At 36.2% G+C, this 26654-nt stretch overlaps 1 protein-coding gene across 1 annotated transcript in view; it reads left to right on the top strand.

Annotated features, from left to right (window-relative positions):
- The window catches only part of STAG1 (STAG1 cohesin complex component), a 410134-nt gene that overhangs the window by 97968 nt on the left and 285512 nt on the right, over positions 1–26654 (top strand). The window contains exon 2 of the mRNA XM_040480255.1: positions 19310–19420. Within this exon, the coding sequence (XP_040336189.1) occupies positions 19392–19420 (29 nt within the window). The 5' untranslated portion in view covers positions 19310–19391. The remainder of the gene's footprint in view (positions 1–19309; positions 19421–26654) is intronic.

Here is a 26654-nt window from a genome sequence, read left to right as displayed (position 1 = left end):
CGCGGTCCGTGAGTTCGAGCCCCGCGTCAGGCTCTGGGCTGATGGCTCAGAGCCTGGAGCCTGTTTCCGATTCTGTGTCTCCCTCTCTCTCTGCCCCTCCCTCGTTCATGCTCTGTCTCTCTCTGTCCCAAATAAATAAATAAACGTTGAAAAAAAAATTAAAAAAAAATAAATTGTAGTTAAGTTCTTTATAATATGAAGTATATATTCAAGGGTGTTGTACTGGACAAAAATTTTTGTTAACATCTTTAATTTGATATCATAAACAGGTAACAGAATCCTAATTCTAGTAAAAGTAGTAAGTGAACATATTCCTTCTTTGTTGGCACAGTGTAGTACTTACTCAAATTGTTGAAAAGCAGTTTTAGAAATAATAATACCAGTTTAATCATTGCCTTATAAATCATGTGGTACCCCACCACTACCTGGGTGTGTGTGTGTGTGTGTGTGTGTGTGTGTGTGTCTGTGTGTCTGTGTGTGCGTCTATCTGTGTATGCATGTACATACAGATTTGCTGCTAAGACATTCTTTAAGACAACTTAGGTTAAAAAATTAGGAATGATAAAAGAGGGGTCTGAATTAGATTGTATTCTTTGTCTTTGCCTACAGAGTGAATTCCTCTGATTAATGAATAGGATCTTGTACAGGTGAAAATGCATCTAATTAGAAATAAAGTATACTTCAGATATTGCTGATATTGGTCTTTAAACTTTGTCCTTAATTCAGGTAATAAGAATTTATAAAACAGTTTTATAATCGGAAATGAACAGACTAGGAATTATATTCTGCATCTTTCTTCTCTCCTCATTTGTGGCAGTGAGTTCATGACAAACGGAGATACTGAATGTTTAAGTAGAAAGGGCATTGTGCCTCTGTATCTGAATACACATGTACTCTTGCATACATGTGCTTTATTTATTTAAGAAAATTGTTTTAATGTTTATTCATTTTTTGAGAGAGTGAGAGACACACAGCATGAGTGGGGGAGGGGCAGGGAGAAAGACAGAATATGAAGCAGGCTCCAGGATCTGAGCTGTCCACACAGAGCTTGATGGAGGGCTTGAACCCATGAACCATGAGATCACACAACCTGAGCTGAAGTTGGATGCTTAACTGAACGACTCAGGTGCCCTATGGATGTGTACTTTTTTAAGTCCACATAAAATATGAGATTGTCCAGGGAAAAGTAATGTTAAGGTATAAAAACAAATTAGCATCTGTTGAAAACATTAAGCTACTAATAAGTTAATTAATTAATTCTTTTTAAAAGAGACTTTATTTTCAAGAGCATTTATAGGATCACAGCAAAATTGAGCAGAAGATTCAGGGGCTTCCTATATACCACTTGTCCCCACATAAATACAGCCTTCCCCACTCTCAATATCTTACAGCAGAATGGTACAACTGTTCAGTCAGTGTACCTATATTGGCACATCATTATCCCCCTAAGTTCATAGTTTAAATTAGGGTTCACTGCTGGTGTTATATATTCTTTGGGTTTTGGTGAATGTATAACGACACTTCCATCTTTATAATACGATATAGAGAAATTTCATTGACCTAAAATTCCTCTGTGCCCTGCCTGTTCATTCCTCCTGCCCCCTAACTGCTGGCAAACACTAATCTTTTTACTGTTTTCTTAGTCTTGCCTTTTCCAGAATGCTGTGTAGTTGAAATCGTATAGTATGCAGCAGTTTCAGATTGGGTTCTTTCAGTTACTGACATACATTGGCTGTTCCTCCATGGCTTTTCACGACTTGATAGCCCATTTCTTTTTAGGACTGAGTAATATTCCATTGTGTACATCTACCACAGTTTATTTATTCACCTCCTGAAGGACAGCTTGGTTGCTTCCATGCTTTGGCAGTTATTAATAAAGCTGCTGAAAGCATCTGTGTGCAGGCTCTTGTATGGAGATGTTTTCACTTCCTTTGGATGAATAAACTACCTTAGGAGTATGATTACTGGATCATATTTTAAGAGTATATTTAATTTTTATTTTTTTAATGTTTTTATTTTTGAGAGAGAGAGAAAGAAAGTAGGGGAGAGGATCTGAAGTGGGCCCCACACTGACAGCAGAGAGCCTGATGCGGGGCACAAACTCACCAACTGACCTGATCATGACCTGATCAAAAGTTGGACGCACAACTGACTGAGACATGCAGGTGCCCCAGTTTCTTTTTTTTTTTTTTTTTAAGTTTATTTATTTTGAGAGAGAGAAAGGGAGAAAACAGGTGAGTGGGGAAGGGATAGAGAGTGAGGGAGAGAGAGAATCCTATGCAGGCTCCTATGCAGGGCTCAAACCCGGGACCCTGGGATCCTGGCCTGAGCTGAAATCAAGAGTTGGATGCTTAATTGACTGAGCCACCCAGGTGCTCCAAGAGTGTAATTTGAAAGAAACTGCCAAGCTCTCTTCCAAAGTTGCTGTATCACTTTACATTTCTTTTGCTTCTCATCTTTGTCAGCCTTTGATTTTGTCATAATTCTGGATTTTTGTCATTCTAGTAGGTGTTTAGGGGTATCTCACTGTTGTTTTTTTTTTTTAATTTGCAGTTCCTTAGTGACATGTTTGAGTATCTTTTCATATGTTTAACTGCCATCTGTGTATCTTCTTCATTGAGGTCTTGGTTCATATATTATGCCCGTATTTTAAATAGGTTGTTTTCTTGTGGAGGTTTAAGAACTCTTTGTATATTTTGAATGACACTTAAGAAATTTAAAGAACAAAAATGTTTTTGCAATAGTATTTACCAGTTTGGGAGTTGTCTTCTCATGTTCATGACAGTGTCTTTTGCAGAGCAAAAATTTTAAATTCTGTTGAAGTCCACTTTATCAGAAAATTTATTCATAGCTTTGCCTTTGGTGTTGTATCTAAAAAGTCATCATCATACTCAAGGGATCTAGATTTTCTCCTATGTTATCTTCTAAGGGTTTTATACTCTTGAATTTGCATTTAGGTCTTTGACCCATTTTGAGTTAACTTTGTGCAGAATGTATGATCTGTGTTTAAGGTTTTTGTTTTTGTTTGTATGTTGATACCTAGTTCCATATGTTGAAAAGACTGTCTTTTATCCATTTTATCACCTTTGCTCCTTTGTCAAAGATTAGCTTACTGTGTTTGTGTGAATCTATTTCTGGGTCCTTTCTTCTGTTGATCTGCTTGTTTGGTTTTTTGGTAATGTCACACAGTTGTGTTTACTATAGTTTTATAGTAAGTTGGGTAGTGTTACTCTTCTAACTTTGTTCTTCTCCCTTTATATTGTGTTGACTATTCTGGGTCTTTTTGCCTGTATCAGTTTGTGGTATACACAAAATAATATGCTGGGATTTTGATTGGAATTGTGTTGAATCTATAGATCAAGTTGGGAAGGATTGATGTCTTGACAATATTGAGTCTTCCTATCTGGGATGAAATAGCTCTCCATTTACTTAGTACTTGGATTTTGTTCATCAGAGTTTTATAGTTTTCCTTATATAGGTCTTATCCATACTTTGTTGGATTTATACCTGTTTTCTCTTGTTTTTTTGGTGCTAACATAAATGGTATTGTGTTTTTAATTTCAAATTTCAATTATTCATTGTTTGCTTATATGAAAGTTATTGACTTTTATACATAAGCCTTATGTCCTGCAGCCCTACTGTAATTGCTATTAGTTCCAGGAGGGTTTTTTATTTATTTATTCTTTCAGATTTTCTACACAGACTCCCATAGAGAAGAAAGCTTGATTTCTTCCTTCCCACTCTGTATACCTTTTATTTCCTTTTGTTTAAATGCATCTGGTTAGACCTTTGGTAAAAAGGAATGGTAAGAGGAGTTATCCTTGTTTTGTTCCTATTCTCAGCGGGAAAGTTTCTAGTTTTTCACTATTATGTAGGTTGTCAGCTGTAGGATTTTTGTAGATGTTCTTTATAAAGTTGAGGAAGATTTCTATTTTACTTGCTGAGAGGTTTTGTTTGTTTTTAAAATCACGGATAGCTATTGGATTTTGTCAGAATGCTTTTCATTCACCTATTGATATCACCATGTGATTTTTTTTCTTTTATTATTGATGTGTGATAGGTTACACATGTGTGATAGGTTATTTGATTTTCAAAGTTAACTAGTCTTGTATACCTAGGGTAAATCCCACTTAGTTGTAGTGAATAATTCTTTTAATACATTTAAAATTCTTAATTTGCTAATATTTTGTTGAGGATTTTTACATCTGTGTTCAGGAGAGATATTGCTCTATAGTTTTTTTTGTAATGACTTTGTCTGGGTTTGGTATAGGGTAATGTTCTCATAGAATGACTTAGAAAGTATTTCCTCTATATCTCTAAAAGACATTGTATAGAATTGGGGTAATTTCTTCCATAAATGTTTGGTAGAATTTACTGATGAACCTGGTGAACCTAGTGAATGTGGTATTTTTTGTGTTGCAAGGTTATTAATTATTGATTCAGTTTTTTTAATAGAATAGGCCTATTCATATTTTTTGCAGGTAGTGTCTTTCAAGGAATTGGTTTATTTCATCTCAGTTATCAAATTTGTGGGAATAGTTCACGGTTTTCCTTTATTATCCTTTTACTGTCATGGGATTTTGTACTGATATTTCCTCTTTCATTTTGGATTTTAGTAATTTGTGTCTTTATCTCCTTTTTTCTTAACTAGCCTGGTTAGAGGTTATTGATTTTATTGATCTCAGAAACAGCTTTGGTTTTAGTTATTTTCATTGTTCATTCACTGTTTTCAACTTCTTTGATTTTTCTGCTCTAATTTTTATTATTTTTCCTCTGCTTGCTTTTGCTTTCCTTCTAGTTTCCTAAGATGAAAGCTTAAATGATTGATTCTAGGTGATTTTTTTGTAATGTATGTATTCAGTGCTATAAATTTCTCTTAAGCACTGTGTTTGGCTGCACCTATAAATTTTTCGAGTTGTATTTTCATACTCATTTAGGTCAAAATATTTTATTTTTTTTTAAGTTTTTAAATTTATTTTGAGAAAGAGTGTGTGTGTGCATGCATGCATGCGGGGGAGGGGCGCAGAGAGAGAGGGAGAGAGAGAGAGAGAGAGAAAATCCCAGAGCAAAAAGCAGGTCTAGATATCCCGAACCATGAGATATCATGACCTGAGCCCAAATCAAGAGTCAGACACTTAACTGACTGAGCCACCCAAATGCCCCTAGGTCAAAGTATTTTAAAATTTCCATTGAGATTTCCTTGATAGTGTTAAGTGTGTTGTTTAATCTCCAAGTGTGTTGGGATTTTTCAGCTATCTTTCTGGTAGTGATTTCTAATTTAATTTCATTATAGTGTGAAGTGTACACTGTATGGTTTTTATTCTTTCAAGTTTCTTAATGTGTATTTAATGGCTTATAATGTGGTCCGTCTGATGACTGTTGTAAGTGAGGTTGAGAACAATGTGAATTAATGGATGAAGTAGTCCATAGACGTTAGTTATATCCAGTTGATTGGTGAAGTTACTGCGTTTACCTGTGTCCTTAGTGATTTTCTACCTGCTGTTTCCTATTGTTGACATTTCTTAGAAATTTGACAGAATGAGGGAAACAACTCTTTTGCACTTTATTTTGAGGGTGAGAACTGACTGGAGAAACAGAAGGGTCATGATGAACCTTTTGAAGTGGTAATCAGGTCAGCCTAGAGGACAACATTCCTCTTTTTAAAAAAATTTATATCCAAGTTAGTTAGCATGTAGTGCCACAATGATTTCAGGAGAAGATTTCTTAATGCCCCTTACCTCTTTAGCACCCCCCCCCCCCAGGAACTCTCTTGTTTGTTCTCCATATTTAAGAGTCTCTTATGTTTTGTCCCCCTCCCTGTTTTTATATTATTTTTGCTTCCCTTCCCTTGTGTTCATCTGTTCTGTGTCTTAAAGTCCTCATATGAGTGAAATCATATGATATTTGTCTTTCTCTTACTAATTTTGCTTAGCGTAATACTCTCTAGTTCCATCCATGTAGTTGGGAATGGCAAGATTCCATTCTTTTTGATTGCCAAGTAATACTCCATTGTGTGTATGTGTGTGTGTGTGTGTGTGTGTGTGAGATCCTCTTTCTCCACATCCTCGCCAACATCTATTGTTGCCTGAGTTGTTAATGTTAGCCATTCTGACAGGTGTGAGATGGTTATCTCATTGTGTATTTGATTTGTATTTCCCAGATGATGAGTGACATTGAGCATTTTTTCATGTGTTGGTTGGCCATCTGGATGGAGGACAACATTCTTGATGATGAGAAATGTACTTTAGATATTAGAAAAACTTCCAGAGAGAGATGGGAGTGAGGAGAGGGAGGAAGAGACTTTTTTTTTTATGTAGAGTATCTTCAAAACCAAGCTAACTGTGAAAAAAAATGGGGAATTTTCATTCTTGAAAATCAAAATTAACACAGTGCCTAGCATGTGGGCAGTACTGAGTAGATACTTATTTAATGAATATTGGGTGTTTGCAATATTAAGGAATAAAAGGAAATCCAAATGGTTACAGAGCAATACCAGTTTAAGGAAGACAACTTATAAAATGGAATGGATTTGTATGTGATTAAGGATGATTTATAAAATTGATAGAACTATAGCAGTAATGTTAGGATGACTTATGAAAAATATACTCAATACAAACAAGGCTTTTAAAGCTATGATTAGAACAAAATAATTAGGTAAGTGTTGGTATAATGTAAAGTGAAAGACTGGAATTTATCATGTATTTACATCTTCTCCACTAAGGAAATATTTTTAAAGCCGTGCAGAGTACGTGAGTCAAAATATATAGATTTCTAAGATAATGTTGGGTGTGCTCAATAAAATAAGACACTCAATGAAAAGAGTGAGTAGGGAATAAGAATGCACCAGATTATTTTTCTTAAGTAAAATATCCATTAATTGAGATTTTTGAAATCTTGCAAATGTCCTGAAATCATCATTAGACATCTTGGTGTATGACCTAAAAGCCTGGTTGATGTATGATCTAAAAGCCTGGTGTGCACTTTATTTTCAAAGCAAGGTGATTACAGGCTAGAGCAGGAAAGGTGAACTGATGTGTGCTACCTTCTAAAGGTATATTGGTGTAAAACTGAAACCATACTAGTTTAAGTAAGCTTAAATATATAGGGAGTATACTTTTATATTTAACTAATTCAACGTATACTGGTAAAATGAGTGTATATTGGTACGGTATTTTTAGAGAGAAATTTGGCAGTAAAAAATTGTATGAATTTTTATACATGTTCAACACAAGGAATATGTCCTATGAATATGTTTGTGCAATTGAGGAAGGATAGATGACAACATTGTTTACAGTAGTAAAAAAATTAGAGTCATGCTAAATTTTCACTAAGGAATGTTTTCAATTTTTTAAGAGACCATTTTAAAGTGTATAAGTATTAACAAAGAAAACAAATGAGGTAGAATGTCCACAATACTTTTCTGAGTGTAAAATACAAATTGCATAGAAATATGTAAAACATTCAATTTTATATAAAGTTGTGTAAGCTTGTATGTTTATAGGAATCAGGTAATAGGAATCTTCTGACTTTGTTCTTTTTCCAGATTGTTTTGGTTCTTGTAGTTCCTTTTTCTTTTCCTATTTATTTGGGAATAATCTCAATAATTTCTACAAAAAATCCTAGTTGGATTGAAAAGAAAAGTTAATTTGCATGCAACATTTACCCTCTGTTTCTATTATGCGGTCTCTTTTTAGTCCGTCCTCTTGTCTCCCAGCCTCTAACAACCACTGATCTGTTCTTTGTTTCTGTAGTTTCCCACAATATCTTATAAATGGAAGTAAATAGTATGTATATAGTCTCTGCACTTGTGATTCATTAATATTGTGGCATGTATTAATCAGTAGTCTTTTCCTTTTAATTGTTGAATAATATTTCACCTTATGAATGTACCTTATCATATATCCAATCATTTGTTTCAGGACATCTTGGGGGATGTTTTCAGTTTTTGTAATTAGGAATAAAGCTGCTATAAACATATGAATATATGTTTGTGTATGAATGTAGGCTTTTTTTTCACTTGGATAAATACCTAGCAGAGGCATTCTTTAGTCATATGGTTAATGTGTATATAGTTTTTTAAGGAGCTGCCAACCTTCTTTTCAAAGGTTTATACTATTTTTTATTATCTTTAGCCATATGTGAAAGTTTCCATTGTTCTGTCTCCTTACGAATGTTTGAAATGCTCTATCTTTTTAATTTTAGTCATTGTAATAAATGTTTGTAGTATTATTTCATCGTAGTTCGGATATCCATTTCCCTAATGGTAAATAAATAGCATCCATCTTAATATTTGTCATCCATTTATCTTCTTTGGTGAAATGTATACTCATTTGGGGCGCCTGGGTGGCGCCGTCAGTTAAGCGTCCTACTTCAGCCAGGTCACGATCTCGCGGTCCGTGAGTTCGAGCCCCACGTCGGGCTCTGGGCTGATGGCTCAGAGCCTGGAGCCTGTTTCCGATTCTGTGTCTCCCTCTCTCTCTGCCCCTCCCCCGTTCATGCTCTGTCTCTCTCTGTCCCAAAAATAAATAAACGTTGAAAAAAAATTTTTTTTAAATCTTATACTCATTAAAATATGTTGGAATTTTTTTTTAATTTTTGACTTTGAGAGGTCTTTATATATTTTTATAAGCTGTTTGTCAGATACATGATTTGCAGGTGTGTTCTCCCAGTCTATGACTTGTCTTTGCATTCTCTTAACAGTGTCTTTTGCAGACAGAAAAGATGAAGTCCAAGTCATATGTATATATTTTTTGATGGATGGTTTTCGGTGTCATATATAAGAACTCTTTACCTAACCCAAGATGACAAAGCTATTCTCATACTTTTTTATCTTCCAGTTTTGTGATTATAGCCACCCCGATAGGTGCAAAATGGTATTACATTGTGGTTTTGATGTGTATTTCTCTAGGGACTAAGGATGTTGAGCCTCTTTTAATGTGCTTGTTGGCCAGTTATATATTTTCTTTGGAGAAGTGTCTACTTACATCCTTTGATCATTTTTTATTGGATTTTTTTCCTTGGTAGGTTGTAAGAATATGTATTTTGGATACTAGATTCTTATCAGATACATGATTTGCACATATTTTTACCCCATTCCTTGGCTCTCCTTTTCAGTCTGTTGATAGTGTCCTTTGATGCACAGAAATTTCTGATTTTGATGAAGTCCAGCTCGTCCACTTTTTGTCTTGCTGCCTGTGCTTTTGGTGTCATACGTAAGAAATAATGCCAAATACAGTGTCATGAAACTTTTGCCCTATGTTTTCTGAAAAAAGAGTTTTATAGTTTTAGCTCTTACATTTAGATTTTGATCCATTTTGAGTTAATTTTTGTATATGGTGTATGGTCAGGGTACACCTTTATTCTTTTGTATGGGAGTATCGAAGGTGCCATTTATTGAAAAGATTGTCCTTTGCGTATTGCATGGTCTTGACCCCCTTATAAAAATTCATTTGACGGTTTATGTGAGGGTTTATTTCTGGGCTCTCTATTCCATTGTTGTTTGTCTTTATCCCAGAAACACAGTCTTGAATATTGTCACTTTGTAGTAGGTTTTGAAATTATGAAGTGTGAGACCTCCAACTTTGGTCCTCTTTTTCAATATTGTTTTGGCTTTTAAGAGTCTCTCCTTTGAGATTCCACTCGAATTTTGGATGGAATTTTCTATTTCTGCAGAAAAGTAATTGGTATATGGATATCAGGTGCATCAAATCTGTAGATTGTTTGGGCAGTGTTGACCTCTTAACAATATTCAGTTTTTCCATTCATGAACAGAGTATCTTTTCATTTATTGGTATATTCTTTCATTTCTTTCAGCAGTGTTTTGTAGTTTTCAGTGTACACGTCTTTCACCTTGGTTGTTTAATTATTTTATTCTTTCTGATGCTGTAGTAAATGGAATTTTTTCCTATATTTCCATTCTTGACTCGTTCGTTGTTAGTGTACAAAAACAAAACCAATTTTTGCATATTTTATTTGTATCATGTAACAGTGATAAATTTGTTAGTTAATAAACAATTTTTGTGTTATTTGCACTCTGTGGTTTTAATTTACTAGTATTTTGTTTTTGGTTCTTTGAGATTTTCTGTATATAAAATATTATGGCATCTTTGAATGGAGATAATTTAATTCTGTTTCTGTTTGGATTCAGTTATGTCTCTTTCTTGCCTAATTGTCTCTAGTCTCTTTTTTGCTAAGACATATAGTGGTACATTTTTAAAGCTTTGGTGAAAATGGACATTACTGTTTTCTTCCTGATTTTAGGGGGAAAGCTTTTATTTTAGTCTTTCACCTTTGAATATGAAGCCACCTGTATATTTTTCTTTTAAAAAACATTTTTTTAAATGTTTTTATTTATTTTGGAAAGAGAGAGAGAGCATGAGTGGGGGAGGAGCAGAGAGAGAGGGAGACACGGAATCCAAAGCAGGCTCCAGGTTCTGAGCTGCCAGCACAGAGCTCGATGCGGGGCTCAGACTCACAAACTCTGAGATCATGACCTGAGCGGAAGTCAGACGCTCAACCGACTCAGCCACCCAGGCACCCCCCCCTATATATTTTTCATAAGTGCCCTTTATCATATTAAGAAAGTTCCCTTTTTAGTTTTTAAAATACTTTTATCATGGAAGAGTGTTTTGGCTTTTTGGTTTCCCTTGGGATTTTGCCAGATACTTTCTGTCATAATTTGAGATGATCATATAGTTCATTTTTCTTTCTTTCTATTGATGTGTTAAATCCACCGATTTTTCTAAGTTGAACCACTCTTGCATTCCTGGAATAAATCACACTTGCCCATGATATATTTTACATTTAATTTGTAGTTGTATTCTGGTTGCTTGTCTCCCCACCCCCACCCTGCCCCAGAATTTTTACATCAGTATAATCTGTTCAGGTTTTCTATTTTTTGTTGAGCCAGTTTTGGCAGTTTGTGTGTTTCTAGGAATTTGTCCATTTAATAATAAGTTGTGTAATTTGTTGGTATAAAACTGTCCATTCTAGTAATTTTTTTTTATTTCTATAAGGTTGATAGCAATATTCCTACCTTCATTTGTGATTATAGTTATTTACATCTTGTCTTTGGTATTTAAAGTCTTTCAGATTTGTTGATCATTTCAAAGAACCAGTTTTATCTCATTAATTATCTCTTATTTTTTCTAGTCTCCATTTTGTTTATTTGTTTTAATTTTTATTATTTCTTTTAGCTTGCTCTTCTTTTCCTCATTTCTTCAACTGAGTTAGGTTACTGAATTGAAATTTTTTTAAAAAAATGCACATGTTTACACCTAATATTTCCCTCAGAGCACTGCTTTTGCATCTCCTGTTTTGACATTGAGACTTTCTGTGGCCTAATTAGCTATCCTGGAGAATGTTTATTTGTACTTGAGAAGAGTATGTATTCTCTTTTGGGGTTGAGTGTTATATATATATTTGTTAGGTCCGGTGGGTTAATGGTGCTGTTCAAGTTCTCTGTTTCCTCATTGATCTAATTCTGTGTTTTATTAAAAGTAGTGTATTGAAATCACCATTATTATAGTACTATTTCTCCCTCCAGTTCTGTGTTTCTTATATTTTGGAACTGTGCTGTTTGGTGTAAATGTATGTTCATGATTGTAATATCTTTCTGATGAATTCTGCCCATTTATGTTGTTCTTTGTCTCTCATAAAAAGTTTGGACTTAAAATTTATTTTGTCTCATAATTGGCACAACCACTCCAGCTTTTTTTTTGTTTAGTCTTTGAATAGAACATTAAAAAAAACTTTGTTTTAATATTTATTTTTAAGAGCCTGAGACAGAGCACCAGCTGGGAAGGGGCAGAGAGAGAGAGGGAGACACAGAATCTGAAGCAGGCTCCAGGCTCTGAGCTGTCAGCACAGAGCCCAACGCAGGGCTCGAACTCATAAACTGCAAGATCATGACCTGAGCCCAAATCAGATGCTTAACCAACTGAGCCACCCAGGCGCCCCTAGAATATATATTTTTTGCATGTTCTTATTTTCAGTTTCTTTGTGTATCCAAGTCTAAAATGAATCTGTTGTAAACAGCATGTAATTGGATCAATTTTTAAAAATCCATATTATGCTGTTCTGTCTCTTAATGCTGATGAGTTTGATATGTTAACCTTAAAAGTAAAACTGTCAGTTATTTTACCAGCAAAAGTTAGAGGTTTATTTGGGAATAACAGAGAATTGCAATCTGAGACAAGAAGTTATGGCAAAACTATACGGAAGTTGAGAAAACAAAGGAAAGGAGTTGGAGATAGTGGGAGGGCTGTTAAAAACTCCACTGGTGTAAACTCAGAGTTCTAAGTATAATGGCTTCTTATTGGCTGAGTTGTGAGTGTCTCTGATTGGCTAGTCTGTTGCAGGTGGAGGAAGAAACTTTCCATTCTGCTAAGATAGTAAAGTAGTAATGCGATGTCCATCTCTTCTTGCTGGATCTGCAATTAATTTTGGGTACTGGTTGTGAGAGTGTTCTTTTTTGCTGGGCTCCCAAAACCATTCTAAATGATATTTCCTTTTTAAAAACTTTTTAAATGTTTATTTTTGACAAAGAGCACAAGTTGGGGAGGGGCAGAGCGCTAGGGGGACAAAGGATCTGAAGCCAGCTCTATGCGGACAGCAGAGACCTCTATTTGGGACTTGAACTCAGGAACTGTGAGATAATCACCTGAGCGGAAGTCGGACCATTAACCGACTGAGCCACCCAGGTGCCCCTCCAGTGTTGTTTCCTTTTATTAATTTCACAAATATATTTAAAGTGATCACTGGTAAGAAAGGATTTTTGCTGTTTTACTGTTTGTATTCTATGTCTTACATCTTCTTTGTTGCGCAGTTTATCCAAAACTGCTGTCTTTTGTGTTAGATCTTTTCCTAGTATACCATTTTCATTTTCTCTATATTTTAATAGTATTTTTTTAGTAATTATCCTGGTAATCATAATTAACATTCCAAATTTATACACCAGTAGTTTGAATTGAAAGTAGCTTAGCTTTAATAGCTTGTAAATTTCTGATACTATCTCTATCCCTTTTCCTTATGTTATTGTTATAAATTATATCTTAAAATTTTTTTGAATTCACATATCATTAACGTACTGTGTATATTAGTTTCAAGTGTACGATATAGTAATTCAGTATTCCCTACATTTTTAGTGCTCATCGTGATAAGGATACATTTAATCCCCTTCACCTATTTTATCCACCCCAACTCACCTTCCCTTTGGAAACCATTACTTCTGTAGTTTAGAGTGTACATTTTTGGTTTGTTGCTTTTTTTTCTTTGCTTGTTTTGTTTCTTAAATTTCCACATATGAGTGGAATCATACGGTATTTGTCTTTCTCTGAGTGACTTATGTCACTTAGCATTATACTCTCTAGGTCTATTCATGTTGTAGCAAATGGCAAGATTTCATTCCTTTTTATGGCTCAATACTTGATTATGCATATCACCTATACTTCATGCATTTATTTACTGGTGGATACTTGGGCTACTTCCATAATTCAGCTATTGTAAATAATGCCACAATAAATGTAGAAGTGCACATATCCTTTTGAAATAGCGTTCCCATATTCTTTGGATACATATGCATTAGTGGAATTTCTGGATCATGTGGTAGTTTCATTTTTTATTTTTTGTGGAACCTCCATACTGTTTTCTATAGTAGCTGCACCAGTTTGCATTCCCACCAACAGTGTATGAGGGTTTCTTTTTCTCCACATCTTCATCAACACTTGTTTCTTTGTGTTTTTGAGTTTAACCATTTTAGGAGGTGTGAAGTGATATCTCATTGTGGTTTTGAAATGCATTTCTCTGACAGTGAGTGATGTTGAGCCATCATTTCATGTGTCTTTGGGCCCTCCTCATGTCTTCTTTGGAGAAATGTTTGTTCATCTGTTCTGTCCATTTTTAATTGGATTATTTGGGACTAAGTTCTTTATATATCTTGGGTGTTGAGTTGTCTAAGTTCTTTATATATCTTGGGTGCTAACCCTTTAACAGATATGTCACTTGAAAATATCCTCTCACATTCAGTAAGAGGTCTTTTAGTCTGTCACTGTGCAGAAGCTTTTTATTTCAATATAGTCCCAATAAGTTTATTTTTGCTTTTATTTCCCTTGCCTCAGGTGACATATCTAGGAAAATGTTGTTACAGCTGGTATCAGAGAAATTACTGCCTATCTTTCTCTTCTAGGATATTTTTTAATTTCAGGCCTCACATTTGGGTCCTTAATCTTTGAGTTTATTTTTGTGTATGGTATAAGAAAGTGGTCAAGTTTCATTCTTTTGCATGTAGCTGTCCAGTTTTCCCAAAAGTATAAACGGTATCTTTATACATGTGTGTCCAACAACATAGTAGTTATATAGTTATTGTCTTAAAAGTTTGTCTTTTAAATCCTACAGGAAACAAAAATATAAGTTACAGGCAAAAAATATTTTCTTCTGTAAATATTTTTTTCTGCATTTTCTTCTGTAGTTACTTTTGCCAGTATTCTTTTTTTTTTAATTTTTTTTGTTTAACGTTTATTTATTTTTGGGACAGAGAGAGACAGAGCATGAACGGGGGAGGGGCAGAGAGAGAGGGAGACACAGAATCGGAAGCAGGTTCCAGGCTCTGAGCCATCAGCCCAGAGCCCGACGCGGGGCTCGAACTCACGAACCGCGAGATCGTGACCTGAGCCGAAGTCGGACGCTCAACCGACTGAGCCACCCAGGCGCCCCATTAATATTCTTTAATCTTTGTATGGCTTCAAGTTATTGTGGTTTTATTGTCTGTTAAGGACTTCTTTACCATTTCTTGTATGGTAGGTGAGTTCTAGCAACAAGTCTCCTCCATTTTTGTTTTTCTAGGAATGTCTTAAGTTTTTCCATTTTTGTGTGATAGTTTGTTGGATATAGAATTTTTGTTTGCGGGGCATCTGGGTGGCGCAGTTGGTTGAGCATCTGACTTTGGCTCACGTCACAATCTCGTGGTTTGTAAGTTCGAGCTCCACATCGGGCTTGCTGCTGTCAGTGAAGAGCCTGCTTTGGATCCTCTGTCCCCCTCTCTCTGCCCCTCATCAGCTGCTACTCCCTCAAAAATAAACATTAAAACAAATTTTTTTTGTATGGCAGTTTTTTCCCGACAATTTAGATATGCCATCCTACTGCCTTCTACCTTGCATAGTTTTTGATGAGAAGTTGGCTGTTATTCTTAATGAGGATTAGTTAGTTGTATGTTATGGGTCATTTCTGTTTTACTTCTTTCAGTGTTTTCTCATTGTCTTTGGCTTTCATTATTTGATTGTAATTTGTATCTGTGAATCTCTTTTGAGTTTGTCCTATCTAGAGTTGTTTGACCTTCTTGAATTTGTAGATTTCTGTTTGTATAAAAATTGGGAAAGTTTTTCATCACCACGTTTTCAGATAGTCTATATTCTTCTGATAGTTTGTCCTCTGAAAGTCTAAGCCTAAGTTTTGTTTTACTCAAAGATGATTTCTGTCAACCTCTTTTCCTATTAATGGGCCATATTTTTTTTTTCTTTGTATGCCTTGTGATTGTTCATGTTAAAAACTGGACATTTTCAGGGTGCCTGGGTGGCGCAGTTGGTTAAGTATCTGACTCTTGACCTCAGCTCAGGTCATGATCTCGTGTGTTCATGAGTTTGAGCCCCGTGTCAGGCTGTGCACTGATGGTGCGGAGCCTGCTTGGGATTCTGTGTCTCCTTCTCTTTGCCCCTTCCCTGCTTGTGCATGGTCTTTCTTTCTCTCAAAAAAAAATTTTTTTTTTTCAGTATCGTAATATGATAACTCTAGACACTAGATTCTCTCCTTTTCCCTGAGGTTTATTGCCTCTTGAGGGCTACAGCCATGTGTGTAGTGACTTTTCTAAAGTATTGTTTTCAATTACTGTACTCATTGTCATGTATGGTTAATGAAATTTTATAATATCCGTAGGCAGCAGTTAACTTACAGATATTTTGAGCCAATGGGAATCAAAAGGAAGAAAAGCAGTCTTTTGGTCTTGGCTATTTATCTGTAGCTGAGGTATTCCTTCAAAGGTTAGCCAGGTTGCTTACTGCTCTGCCTTAGTCTTCACTTTGTGCTTGCACAGAACCCAAAGATTAGCTAGAGTTGCAAGCCTGTGTCCTCTCATGTCTTCTGCAAATATGCTTCTGGCCCTGGGCATGTATGTAGCACTTTGGGTTTCTTGGTATATGTGATTAACTCTTTAAAGCCCTTGATCCCCAGAATATCTTCTTCCTTAGCCTCTTTATTCTGAAGCTTTTCAGATTGTCTGCTCTTTGTCACATCCAGTGTCTCTTGCCTCACCTGTTTGTAGTGTATGATTTCAGCTTCCTTGGAAAGATGGTAGTCCAGAATCCCTTCAAAACACACAACCACAGTTTTTGAGAACAAGATCCATGTTCATATTTTTGCTACCAGAAAGATGCAGCAGGAAATTGGTCTGTCATCCCTATGGATACTGTTGATTGTGGGGGAGGGGAGTTGGTAGAAAAACAAAATTCTACAGTGCTTTCTTTAAAAAAAACAAAAACGATTTTGAGAGAGAAAGCACACATGCATGAATGCTCAAGCAGGGGAGGGGCATAGAAAAAGGGAGAGAGAGAGAATTCCAAGCAGGCTTTCTGCTGTTAGCACAGATCCCGATGCAGGGCTTGGTCTAACGAACCATGAGATATGATCTGAGCTGATATCAAGAGTCAGATGCTTAGCTGACTGAGCCACTCAGATGCCCGCACAGTGCTTTTCCTTACCACATTTTAGCAGGCTCTTTGTTAGGTCCTCTTTTCTCTGTTATAATTTGTTTTAAATTTCAGATGTCTGTAAAATTTGATTTTGTCAGTTTCACAAACCTAAGACTTGCTTTACTGGAAGGGCTGGTTCATGGAGCTTTCTACTCCTTCGTTTTCCATGAGATCAGTCCTTTCGATTTGCAAAGACTGTCACCAAGTATATAAATCAAATGTTTATTTTTTTCTCTCAGCACTTCAAAGATGTCCTTCCACTGACTTTCAGCTTATATAGTTCTCAACAAAAAGTCTGATAAAATTCTTATCTTTGTGTTTCAGTGTGAGAAAACCTATTTCTTTGCTTCCTTTTTTCCTAAAGTTTATTTTTATTAGAGAGAGAGAGATAGGGAGTATGCAGGGGAGGGGCAGAGAGAGAGGGAGAAAGAATCTCAAGCAGGCTCTGCTCTGTAAGTGCAGAGCCTGACATGAGGCTTGAACTCACAAATCGTGAGATCATGACCTGAGCTGAAGTCGAGTCAGACGCTTAACTGAGTAAATCACCCAGGTGTCCCTTTAACTTCCTTTTTGTTTCCTTAACCTTTGGTTTTTAGCAGTATATATATTTTATAGTATTTATTCTAATTGGGAATTCCCTGATCCTGTATTTGTGTTTCAGTATCTTACATTATTTTGAGAAAGTTCTCTTCTATTATTTTTTTACCCTGTACTTTCTTTCTCTTGGAGTTCCAGTTTTATATACTTACGTGATTCCCTTAATACTGTGTCATGGTCTGTCTTGAATGCTCTGTTTTCTCCCACTTTCCCTGCCCTTTTTTCTTTTCCCCCTTAATAGACTTTATTTTTTAGAGAAGTTTTATGTTAACAGCAGAATTGAACAGATGGTAGAGAGATTTCTCTTATACCCTAGTTCTCACATGGATCAAGCCTGTCTGACTTTCAGGTTTTCACACCAGACTGGTACATCTGTTACAATCAATGAACCTACATTGACGTGTCATTATCATCCAAAGTTCATAGCTTACATTAGGTGCACTTTGGGTGTTATATATTCTATGGGTTTTGATAAACGTATAAAAATTACATGCAGCCACCTTAATGGTGTCATACAAAATAGTTTCACTGCCAAGGAAGTCCTTTGTATCTGCCTATTTATTCCCTATGTACTTTTTACTTCTGGCAACCACTCATCATTTTATCATTTCCACAGTTTTGTCTTTTCCAGAATGCCATGTTGTTGGAATTATGCAGTATGTAAATCTTTCATATTGGCTTCTTTCACTTAGTAATAAGCATTTGAACGTTCTCCATGTCTTTTCAAGGCTTGCTAGCTCATTTCTTTTTAGTGCCAAATAATATTCCATTTTCTAACTGTACCACAATTTGTTTATCCATTCACCTCCTGATGAACATCTTGGTTGCTTCCATGTTTGGACAACTTTAAATAAAGCTGCTATAAATATCTTTGTGTAAGCTTTTGTGTGGACATAAGTTTTTAATTTATTTGATAAATATCAATGACTGTGTTTGATAGTACTGATTGATATAGTCTAAATATTCTAGCATATTCATTTCACTTTAAAATAATTTTCTTTTTCAAAGGATTTAAGTATATTTTTTCCCTAAGAGGAAATACGGATAACCAGTGGGTACATGAAAAGGTGCTGAATATCACTAATCATCAGAGTAATGCAAATCAAAACTACAATGAAATATCACCTCACAGCTGTTAGGATATCTCTTATCAAAAAGACAGGAGGTTAATAGTGGTGAGGTGGAGGAAAGGGAACCTTTTATACTGCTAATGAGAATGTAAACTAACACAGTTTCTATGGGAAACAGTGTGGAGGTTCTGTGAATAATTAAAACTACCATATGATCTAACAGTCTTACTTCTGAGTGTATTTCTAAAGCAAATGGAATTATTATCCTGACGTATCTGTACTCAAATGTTCATAGCAACATTACAGTAGCCACTGTATGGAAAACCTGTTTGTTGATGAATGAATAAAGAAAACCTGGTACATTATTTGTGTATAGGGACAGTATTCAGTCTTAAAGGAAATCCTGTCATTTGTGACAACATGGATGGACTTAGAGGCATTATGCTAAGTGAAAGAAGTGAGAGAAAGACAAATGTCACATGGCGTCACATATACAAGTTGATTTCATAGAAACAGAGTAGAAATGTCATTGCCAGGGGTTACGGGGTGGGGGAGGTAGTAAGAGGTTGGTGAAAGGGTACAGCTTTCAGTTATAGATGAATATGGTCTGAAGTCTAATGTGTAACATTACCTTGTGTAATATGGTAATATATAGTTGATAACACTGAAGTGTATAATCAAAATTTGCTAAGAGAGTAGAATTTAAATGTTTTTACACATAAAAGGTCAGTATGTGAGGTGATAGATATGTTGATTAACTTGATGGGGGGGTAGAAGACCTTCACAATGTGTACGTATATCAAATCATCACATCTGGTTTAAATATCATACAATTTTATTTGTCAATTATACCTCCATAAAATTGGAAATAAAATAATTGTCTTATTTTTTTTTAATTAACAGGATTGACTTTGAAGTTATTTAAAAAGTTTGAGTTGTACAGCACTTGATTCTTTTGCTACATTGTGGAAAGACCTCTTCAGCAATGATTACTTCAGAGTTACCAGTATTACAGTAAGTATTATACTTTTCCTCTATTTAAAAAAAATACATGACACTTTTGTACATGAAATACTTCTGTCATCACATCAAATAGGTTCTCTCATAGTTGAGCAATATGTCTGAAGTCAAACAGCAGTTAGACTGTACAATTACCATATCCATCCAGGGCTCTTACTATTGTTATAGGAGTATTTTTGTGGTATTGAGCAAAGAAGAGGTTACTCTTCTTCTCAGGGGTCAGCACACTATGATCCATAGACCAAATCTGGCATGCTGCCTATTTTTATAAATAAAGTGTTACTGGTACAGAACCATGCTCATTCCTTTACACATTGTTTGACAGCTTTAGTGCTACAAGTTGTGATAGAGAATGAATTGCCTGCAAAGTGTAAATATTTTGTTGGACCATTTACAATAGTTTATAAACTCCTATCCTATATCCTACGGTTTCTCCAACACATACCCTCCCACCTCTCCCCACCTTATTTTCCCTGAGATTCAGATCATTGGACCATTCTGGCTGCCAGAAGTAATATTAAGGATATACCAAGTTGGCATTTCTGATGGCATCTCATTAGATTTGTTGGAGTTGTAGGACAGATCAAGAATTGGGTTTTATTTTGTTTTCTTTGGGAAATATGATCAATGTAGTAGCAGATACTTTTCCTTTTAGAGGTTTCATCAAGATACAAATTAGGAGTCTGCATACTGTGATCCTGTATGAGAACAGTGGTTTAGATACAATGAAAGTGATCAATAGTTTGTTTATTTATAATTTTTAATGCCCCTGTTCATTTATATACCTCTTTCCCCAAGAGATTGTAGGCACCTTTTAATTGGTTTCCTGGCCTTGTGTTTTTCCTCCAGGTATCTAAGACAAAAAAGGCTGTCTAGATTTCTTTACTGCTTGGAAAGCCATCAATACCTATCCTCCTTCTTTCTCCCAAATATAGGAGATTAAATTTAAGCCCTTTCTAATTACTTAACTCCTGTGTCTTTATTACTCCCTAACTTAAATGTATTACCAAGTTTGGAGGTCCTCACATAGTATTTTCTTTCTTCTTTAAAATCTTTGTCCTGCCTGCAGTGCGTACTCACCTGTGCTCTTACCTGGCCAACCCACTAATCCTGTAAGTCTTAGCTGATGTATTATGCCACCAGAAAAGCTTTTTTTCCCTCTCAATGTTGGGGTAGGTTTCCTTTTGTGCTCCTGTAATGTTCTTTGCTTTTTCTTCCAGCACCATACTTAACCTAATGTTTTATAACTCTTGTTGTTTCTGCCTGAACTGCACCTTTTCATCTTGTTAATTTTTTTTTTTTTGAGAGAGAGAGAGAGAGAGAGAGAGAGAGAGAGAAAGAGAGTGCGTGGGTGGGGAAGGGGCAGAGCGAGAGGGAGAAAGAGAATCCTAGGCAGGTTTCATGCCTAGCACAGAGCCCAGTGTGGAGCTTAATCTCAAGACCATGAGATCATGACCTGAGCCAGAATCAAGAGTCAAACACTTAAATGACTGAGCCACCCAGGTGCCCCCACTTTTTTATCTCATACTATTGTATATTAGGCAGGCCCTTAGTTAGTATCTCTGATTAAATATGGCACAGAGATTGTATTTCAATAACTGTTGTATTTAAAGAGAAATTGTATTGACACAGTGGTATTTCACATTGTTTTTTGTGTGTAACTGATTTTTTTTCATAGAATGAAAACCTGTATTATGATTATGGGTAGTGGATAGTGGTGATCTGTGAGGTGGGTGAATGAACTTTGCTTTCAGTCCGTCAGTGGGAGATAGTACTCTTGGTCGAGTTGAGATCTGAGAAACATTTATTGAGGCCATAAAGTTTTCTGAGGATTTTGACATATTTTAGCAACACATATAATCTTGTTTAATCCATCCAGCCAGCAGTGTCATGTTTGCTTTGTAAGTGAAAGGAAATATATCTCTTAGTATTTGTAAACTTGAGTTTCTATCATTTGTAAAGTGAAGACAGTTTATTAGAAACTGATCTCTACAGTCTCCTCAAAAACAAACAAAAATATTTTGATCCGGCAATTCCTAATGTTTATTTCAAGAATGATTTTTCTGGGGCAGTTAAGCGTCTGACTCTTGACTTCAGCTTGGGTCATGATCTCACAGTTTGTGAGATTGAGCCCCCATTTTGGGCTCCATACTCACAGCATGGAGCCTACTTGACATCCTCTCTCTCCCTCTCTCTCTCTCTGCCCCTCCCCTGCTCATGCTCTCTTTCTCTCAGAATAAATAACATTTAGAATGATTTTTAATGTAGACATGAGAAAGGTAATTCCAGTGAATGACCTTGTTATTTCTTGTTTCACTTAGATATTATTATCACTGATAAATTTGTGACCTTAGTGCTATTTACTATTAAGCATTGTCAAATATTATCAGTTACCATATATTTTTATATTCTACTACATAATACAGTTCTTGGAAGTATGTTAAGTTCTGGAGGAGAAAGCATATAGTAGAGATTCAGTCCATACTGTCATGAAGCTTGTATAATAAATATATGTTAATGAAATAATTGCAGATATATAGAGCTGCTATTATGGGTGCTAGGAAGTTAAATTAGAGAATTTTGTGAGAATTTTACCACATGCCTTCATTTAGTGTTCTTTTCTCTGGAAAAGACAGTTGAGCTTAACTCTGAACTGAAGGAACACTGTGGGGGAAGAAGAAGGAATAATGGTGTTAATTCCAGACTGAAGGAATATGGTATGTACAGAGACCTTGAGTTAGGAGGAATCATGGTATATTTGATAAAGTGAAATAAAACTGTACTTTTTCTTTTTTCAGGGTTGGTGATAGAGAGTGGCATGAGATTAAGGCTTAGGAGCAGAGTGGGGCTGTATCGTACAGGGACTTGCTTAAATGATGGCAAGAATTTTGAGTTTTTCTTCTTAGGAGCAGTAGGAAGTCACTGTCGGATTTTAAGAATGGAAGAGATGCATGGGAGAGATTCAGAAAATCACCCTTCATGCAGTATAGTGATTATTTGGGAGGGGCAAGAATAGAAGCAAGGACACCTATTAGGAGGATATTGTAGTATGCAGGCCAGATATGTTGATAACTTGAACTGAAGTGATTACAGTGCAAATAGAGATAGACAGAATTTAGAGAGTTTTAGGGGATAAAAATTCATTCTTAGAAGATTTCATCTGATTTTTTCTTTCTTTTAATTTATGTCTATAAATGCGAACATTAGAGATTGGCAGGGTTTTTGTAGGCTTTTATAGCAGTTAGTCAAAGTTTGAGTTTGCCTACCCTTGATCAAGTATTCTTTGTCTATCCTAGAGAGAAATTTGTTGCTGTGTAATAAGAGGTAGTGTACAAAGACAGTTGTTTTAGTTCTGTAATACTGTAAAGCTAGAGACAATCTAAGTGCTCATTGACAGGGAAGTAATTAAATAAATTTCACATATATTATGGGATACTATTCAGAAATTCTGTGTATTTGTATGAAGATTCCTGTTAATTAAAAAATTTAAGGGGCACCTGGGTGGCTCAGTCAGTTGAGTGTTGGATTGCTGATTACAGCTCAGGTCATGATCCCGGAGTCTTGGGATTGAGCCCCGTGTCAGACTCCACAAACATAGAGCCTGCTTAAGATTCTCTCTCTCTCGCTTTTACTGTCTCTCTCTTTCTCCCTGTGCCCTCTTCTCCACTGTACATGCATGTTCTCTCTCAAATATAAAAAAAAAAAAATTAGGTCTTGATCTAAACCATCAGTAATGTAAGTCTGCACATTGAGATTCAGAGTTAGGGTGTGGTGATGTGAAACTCGCATATTCTCTCTATTGCTTGAAATTAAAAAATATGTATCATATATTCTAATAAACATGCATACACATGTGTATACTAATTGGAATGTAGTAGTTATTTGTTGGTAACAGTCATCACCTTTTTTTTTTTTTAATTTTTTTTTTTTTTTAACGTTTATTTATTTTTGAGACAGAGACAGAGCATGAACGGGGGAGGGGCAGAGAGAGAGGGAGACACAGAATCGGAAGCAGGCTCCAGGCTCTGAGCCATCAGCCCAGAGCCTGACGCGGGGCTCGAACTCACGGGCTGTGAGATCGTGACCTGAGCCGAAGTCGGACGCTTAGCCAACTGAGCCACCCAGGCGCCCCAGTCATCACCTTTTAAACTCACTGCAGTTGTCAGAATTAGAAAATAAGTTGTACCTTACTCTTCTCTGAGTAACGTGTAGTGCTCAAGGATAAATTATTTTCACTAATGAGTCACATATTCTATGGTGGAACAAACCTGTTCCTGTAGTTGCTTAGTGATTGCAAGCATCAAAAGCACTAGTAGATTCTATCCACACAAGATAAATAGAAAACATAATATTTGCATTCTAGTGTCCTGACATGGAGATAGAGAATTCAGGTTTACCTTGAGATCTAAGTGGACTGTGGTGCTTACTAGGTGTATGACTATGGACAAGATTATCATGTTTTCAGATCTTTCATTTATTTTTGTAATTGATACAATTGTGTTTTCTTACAAGGTTTTTGTGCATGTTTATTCTAGATCATGTATAGAAACAAGCACACAGTACATATATGTAAACATAAACTATTTGGTGCATATTGAGGAAAAAGCAGTATGACTTATTGTTTGTTTTTTTTTTTTTTTAATTTATTTATTTTGAGAGAGAGAGAGAGAGAGAGAGCCAGAACCTGTGCACATGTGACTGGGGGAGGGACAGAGATAAAGGGACAGAGACAGAATCTCAAGCAGGATCTATGCTATCATCGCAGACCAATATGGGGCTCAATCCCATGAATCAGGACATTTTGACCTGAGCCTAAAGCAAGAGTTGGATGCCCAACTCATTGAACCACCCAAGTATCCCTGATTTATTACTCTTTAGTAGAGATGAGTAAGATCAGCTAGATCAGGAATCAACTACTGCTAATTGTGCAGACACCTGCCTTTATGAATACTAAAGATTTTATTTTCAGAAAGAGAGAGAGCGTGAGCAGGGGAGAGGGGTGGTGGGGGTGGAGAGAGAGAGAGAGAGAAAGAGAAAGAGAATGAGAAAGAGAATGTATCTTAAGTAGGTTCCATTCTCAGCACAGAGCCTGATGTGGGACTCAGTCTCACAACCCTGGGATCATGACCTGAGCTGAAATCAAGAGTTGGATGCTTAACTGACTGAGTCACCCAGGTGCCCCTATTTATAATTTTATGTTTATTTTTAGAAAGTTTTTCAAAAACTTCCATTCCAGTATAATTAACATACATTGTTATATTAGTTTCAGGTGTAAAATATAATATTCACTGCTTTTGTGAATCCTTTGACTGATTTTTATAGGCCTTATTTTTACTGCTTCCTACATTTCTTACTCTTGCTTACTCTTGCTTTAGGGTATTTCCTTTCCATTCAGAGAGTTTCTGGAAAACTCTTTAGTTCTCCTTTTATTTTGAATGATGGCCTTCCTGGATAGAATAATTCTTGGTTGCAGGTTTTTTTCCTTTGGCGTTCTTAATATATTTTGCGACTCCCTTCGGTCTTGCAAAGTTTCTACTGAAAAATCAGCAGATAACCTTATGGGGTTTTCCTTTTATGTAACTGTTTTCTTTTGCTGCTTTTATAATTTTCTCTTCATCACTAGTTTTTACCATTTTAATTACTAGGTGTCTTGGTATGCACCTCTTTGGGTTTGTTTTGTTGGAGGCTCTCTGTGCCTCTTGGATGTGGATTTCTGTTTCCTTCCCCAGATTCAGGAAATTTTCAGGTATTATTTCTTCAAATAAATGTTATGACCCCTTTTTTCTCTCTTCTTTTTCTGAGATCCCTAATGCAAATGTTATTATGCTCAATGGTGTCACTAAGTTCAAGTCTCTTTTCATGTATTATTACTATTATTATTTTTTGTCCTGTTCAGCTTCATTCCTTTTCGTTACTCTGTCCTCCAGGTCGCTGATCCGTTCTTCTCCTTCTTCTAGTCTATTTATTCCCTTAGTATATTCTTAATTCCAGTTATTGAATTCTTCGTTTCTGATTGGTTCTTTTTCATATTTTCTATCTCCTTGTTAAAGCTCTCTCTGAGGTCTGCTAGTCTTTTCTAAAGTCCAGTGAGTATCTTTATGACTAGTACTTTAAATTCTTTCTCAGACATATTTTTTCTGTTTGTTTAGATCTCTTGCTGTGATTTTGTCTTTTTTTTTTTTTTTTTTTTTTTTGGAGACACATTCCTCTTTTCTCTCACCTTTTCTAATGGTTCATGTCTGTTTCTGTGTTTTAGGAAAGGCAGCTACATCTCCTGTTGAAAGTAGTGGCCTTATGAAGAAGAGGTCCTGTAGTGCCGTACAGTGCCGTGTTCCCTGTTCACCTGAACCTTTCATTTCAGTGGTGTCTCATTTGTGTGTTGTATTGCCTTACTTTTGTGGCTGAGCTGTATTTGCCTGCAGTTTGGTCATCTGTAGTGGCTCTCCTTGTCTTTCTATGTGCAGGTTTTGGTTTCTCTGTCATTAGTGGGCCTGTCTGGGGTGGCCTTGGGATTGAGTTAGGTCAGACTGGGCATTTGCCAGAGCTGTAGTGACCGCGAACTGCAGGGCACTCTACCTTTGCTGTTCCCTGAGAAGCTTTCATCAGTGGGCAAGGCCTGCAGTCAGACCAGCTGTCTACCCCCTGCTCACTGCCAGGGCCTGAGTCATACTGGTGTGGGTCATTTTCTTCCCCTTTGCCCAGGGCAGGAGTCACTTTGAGGTGTTTCTGTCCCTATTGGGGTTGCTTGCACACTGCTATGCTTGTGATACTGCTTTGGATAGACTCCTGTGGAGGCTGGGTTGGAAGGGGTGGGTCCACAAGAGATCTTAGACTTGAAGGTGCTGTTAATAAGCTAGAAGGAGAGTGTGTTTGCACTGGTTATGCAAGTGTCTATGTATCTAGGCTGAGTGATGGTGAGGGAAATGGTGTCTGCCAGCAGTTTTGTCCTTGGAGAAATCTCCCAAAGATCCATACCTCTCCAGCAAATGCTTTGATTTTAGTAAACAAATCTCCCTCTCATACACCCAAGTCATTTTTCAACCTACTGTTTCTGTGTTATATCTCCACACGGCTGTTTGATGCTTTTTTTTTTTTTTTAAAGGGTGGGGACCTAGTATCTTATTGCCCTCTAGCCTTCCCAGTGCCAGCCTGATGATTTTTAAAGTTCCTGGTATTAATCCCTGGTGATTGTAAGAACTTACAAAGTTGAGCCTCTCGGATTTTCAAA

This window comes from Herpailurus yagouaroundi, unplaced genomic scaffold, assembly GCF_014898765.1.
Source record: "Herpailurus yagouaroundi ecotype Mexico unplaced genomic scaffold, PumYag 159, whole genome shotgun sequence".
In the NCBI taxonomy this organism is placed as follows: Eukaryota; Metazoa; Chordata; class Mammalia; order Carnivora; family Felidae; genus Herpailurus; species Herpailurus yagouaroundi.
This window is presented reverse-complemented; position numbering and strand designations above follow the sequence as displayed.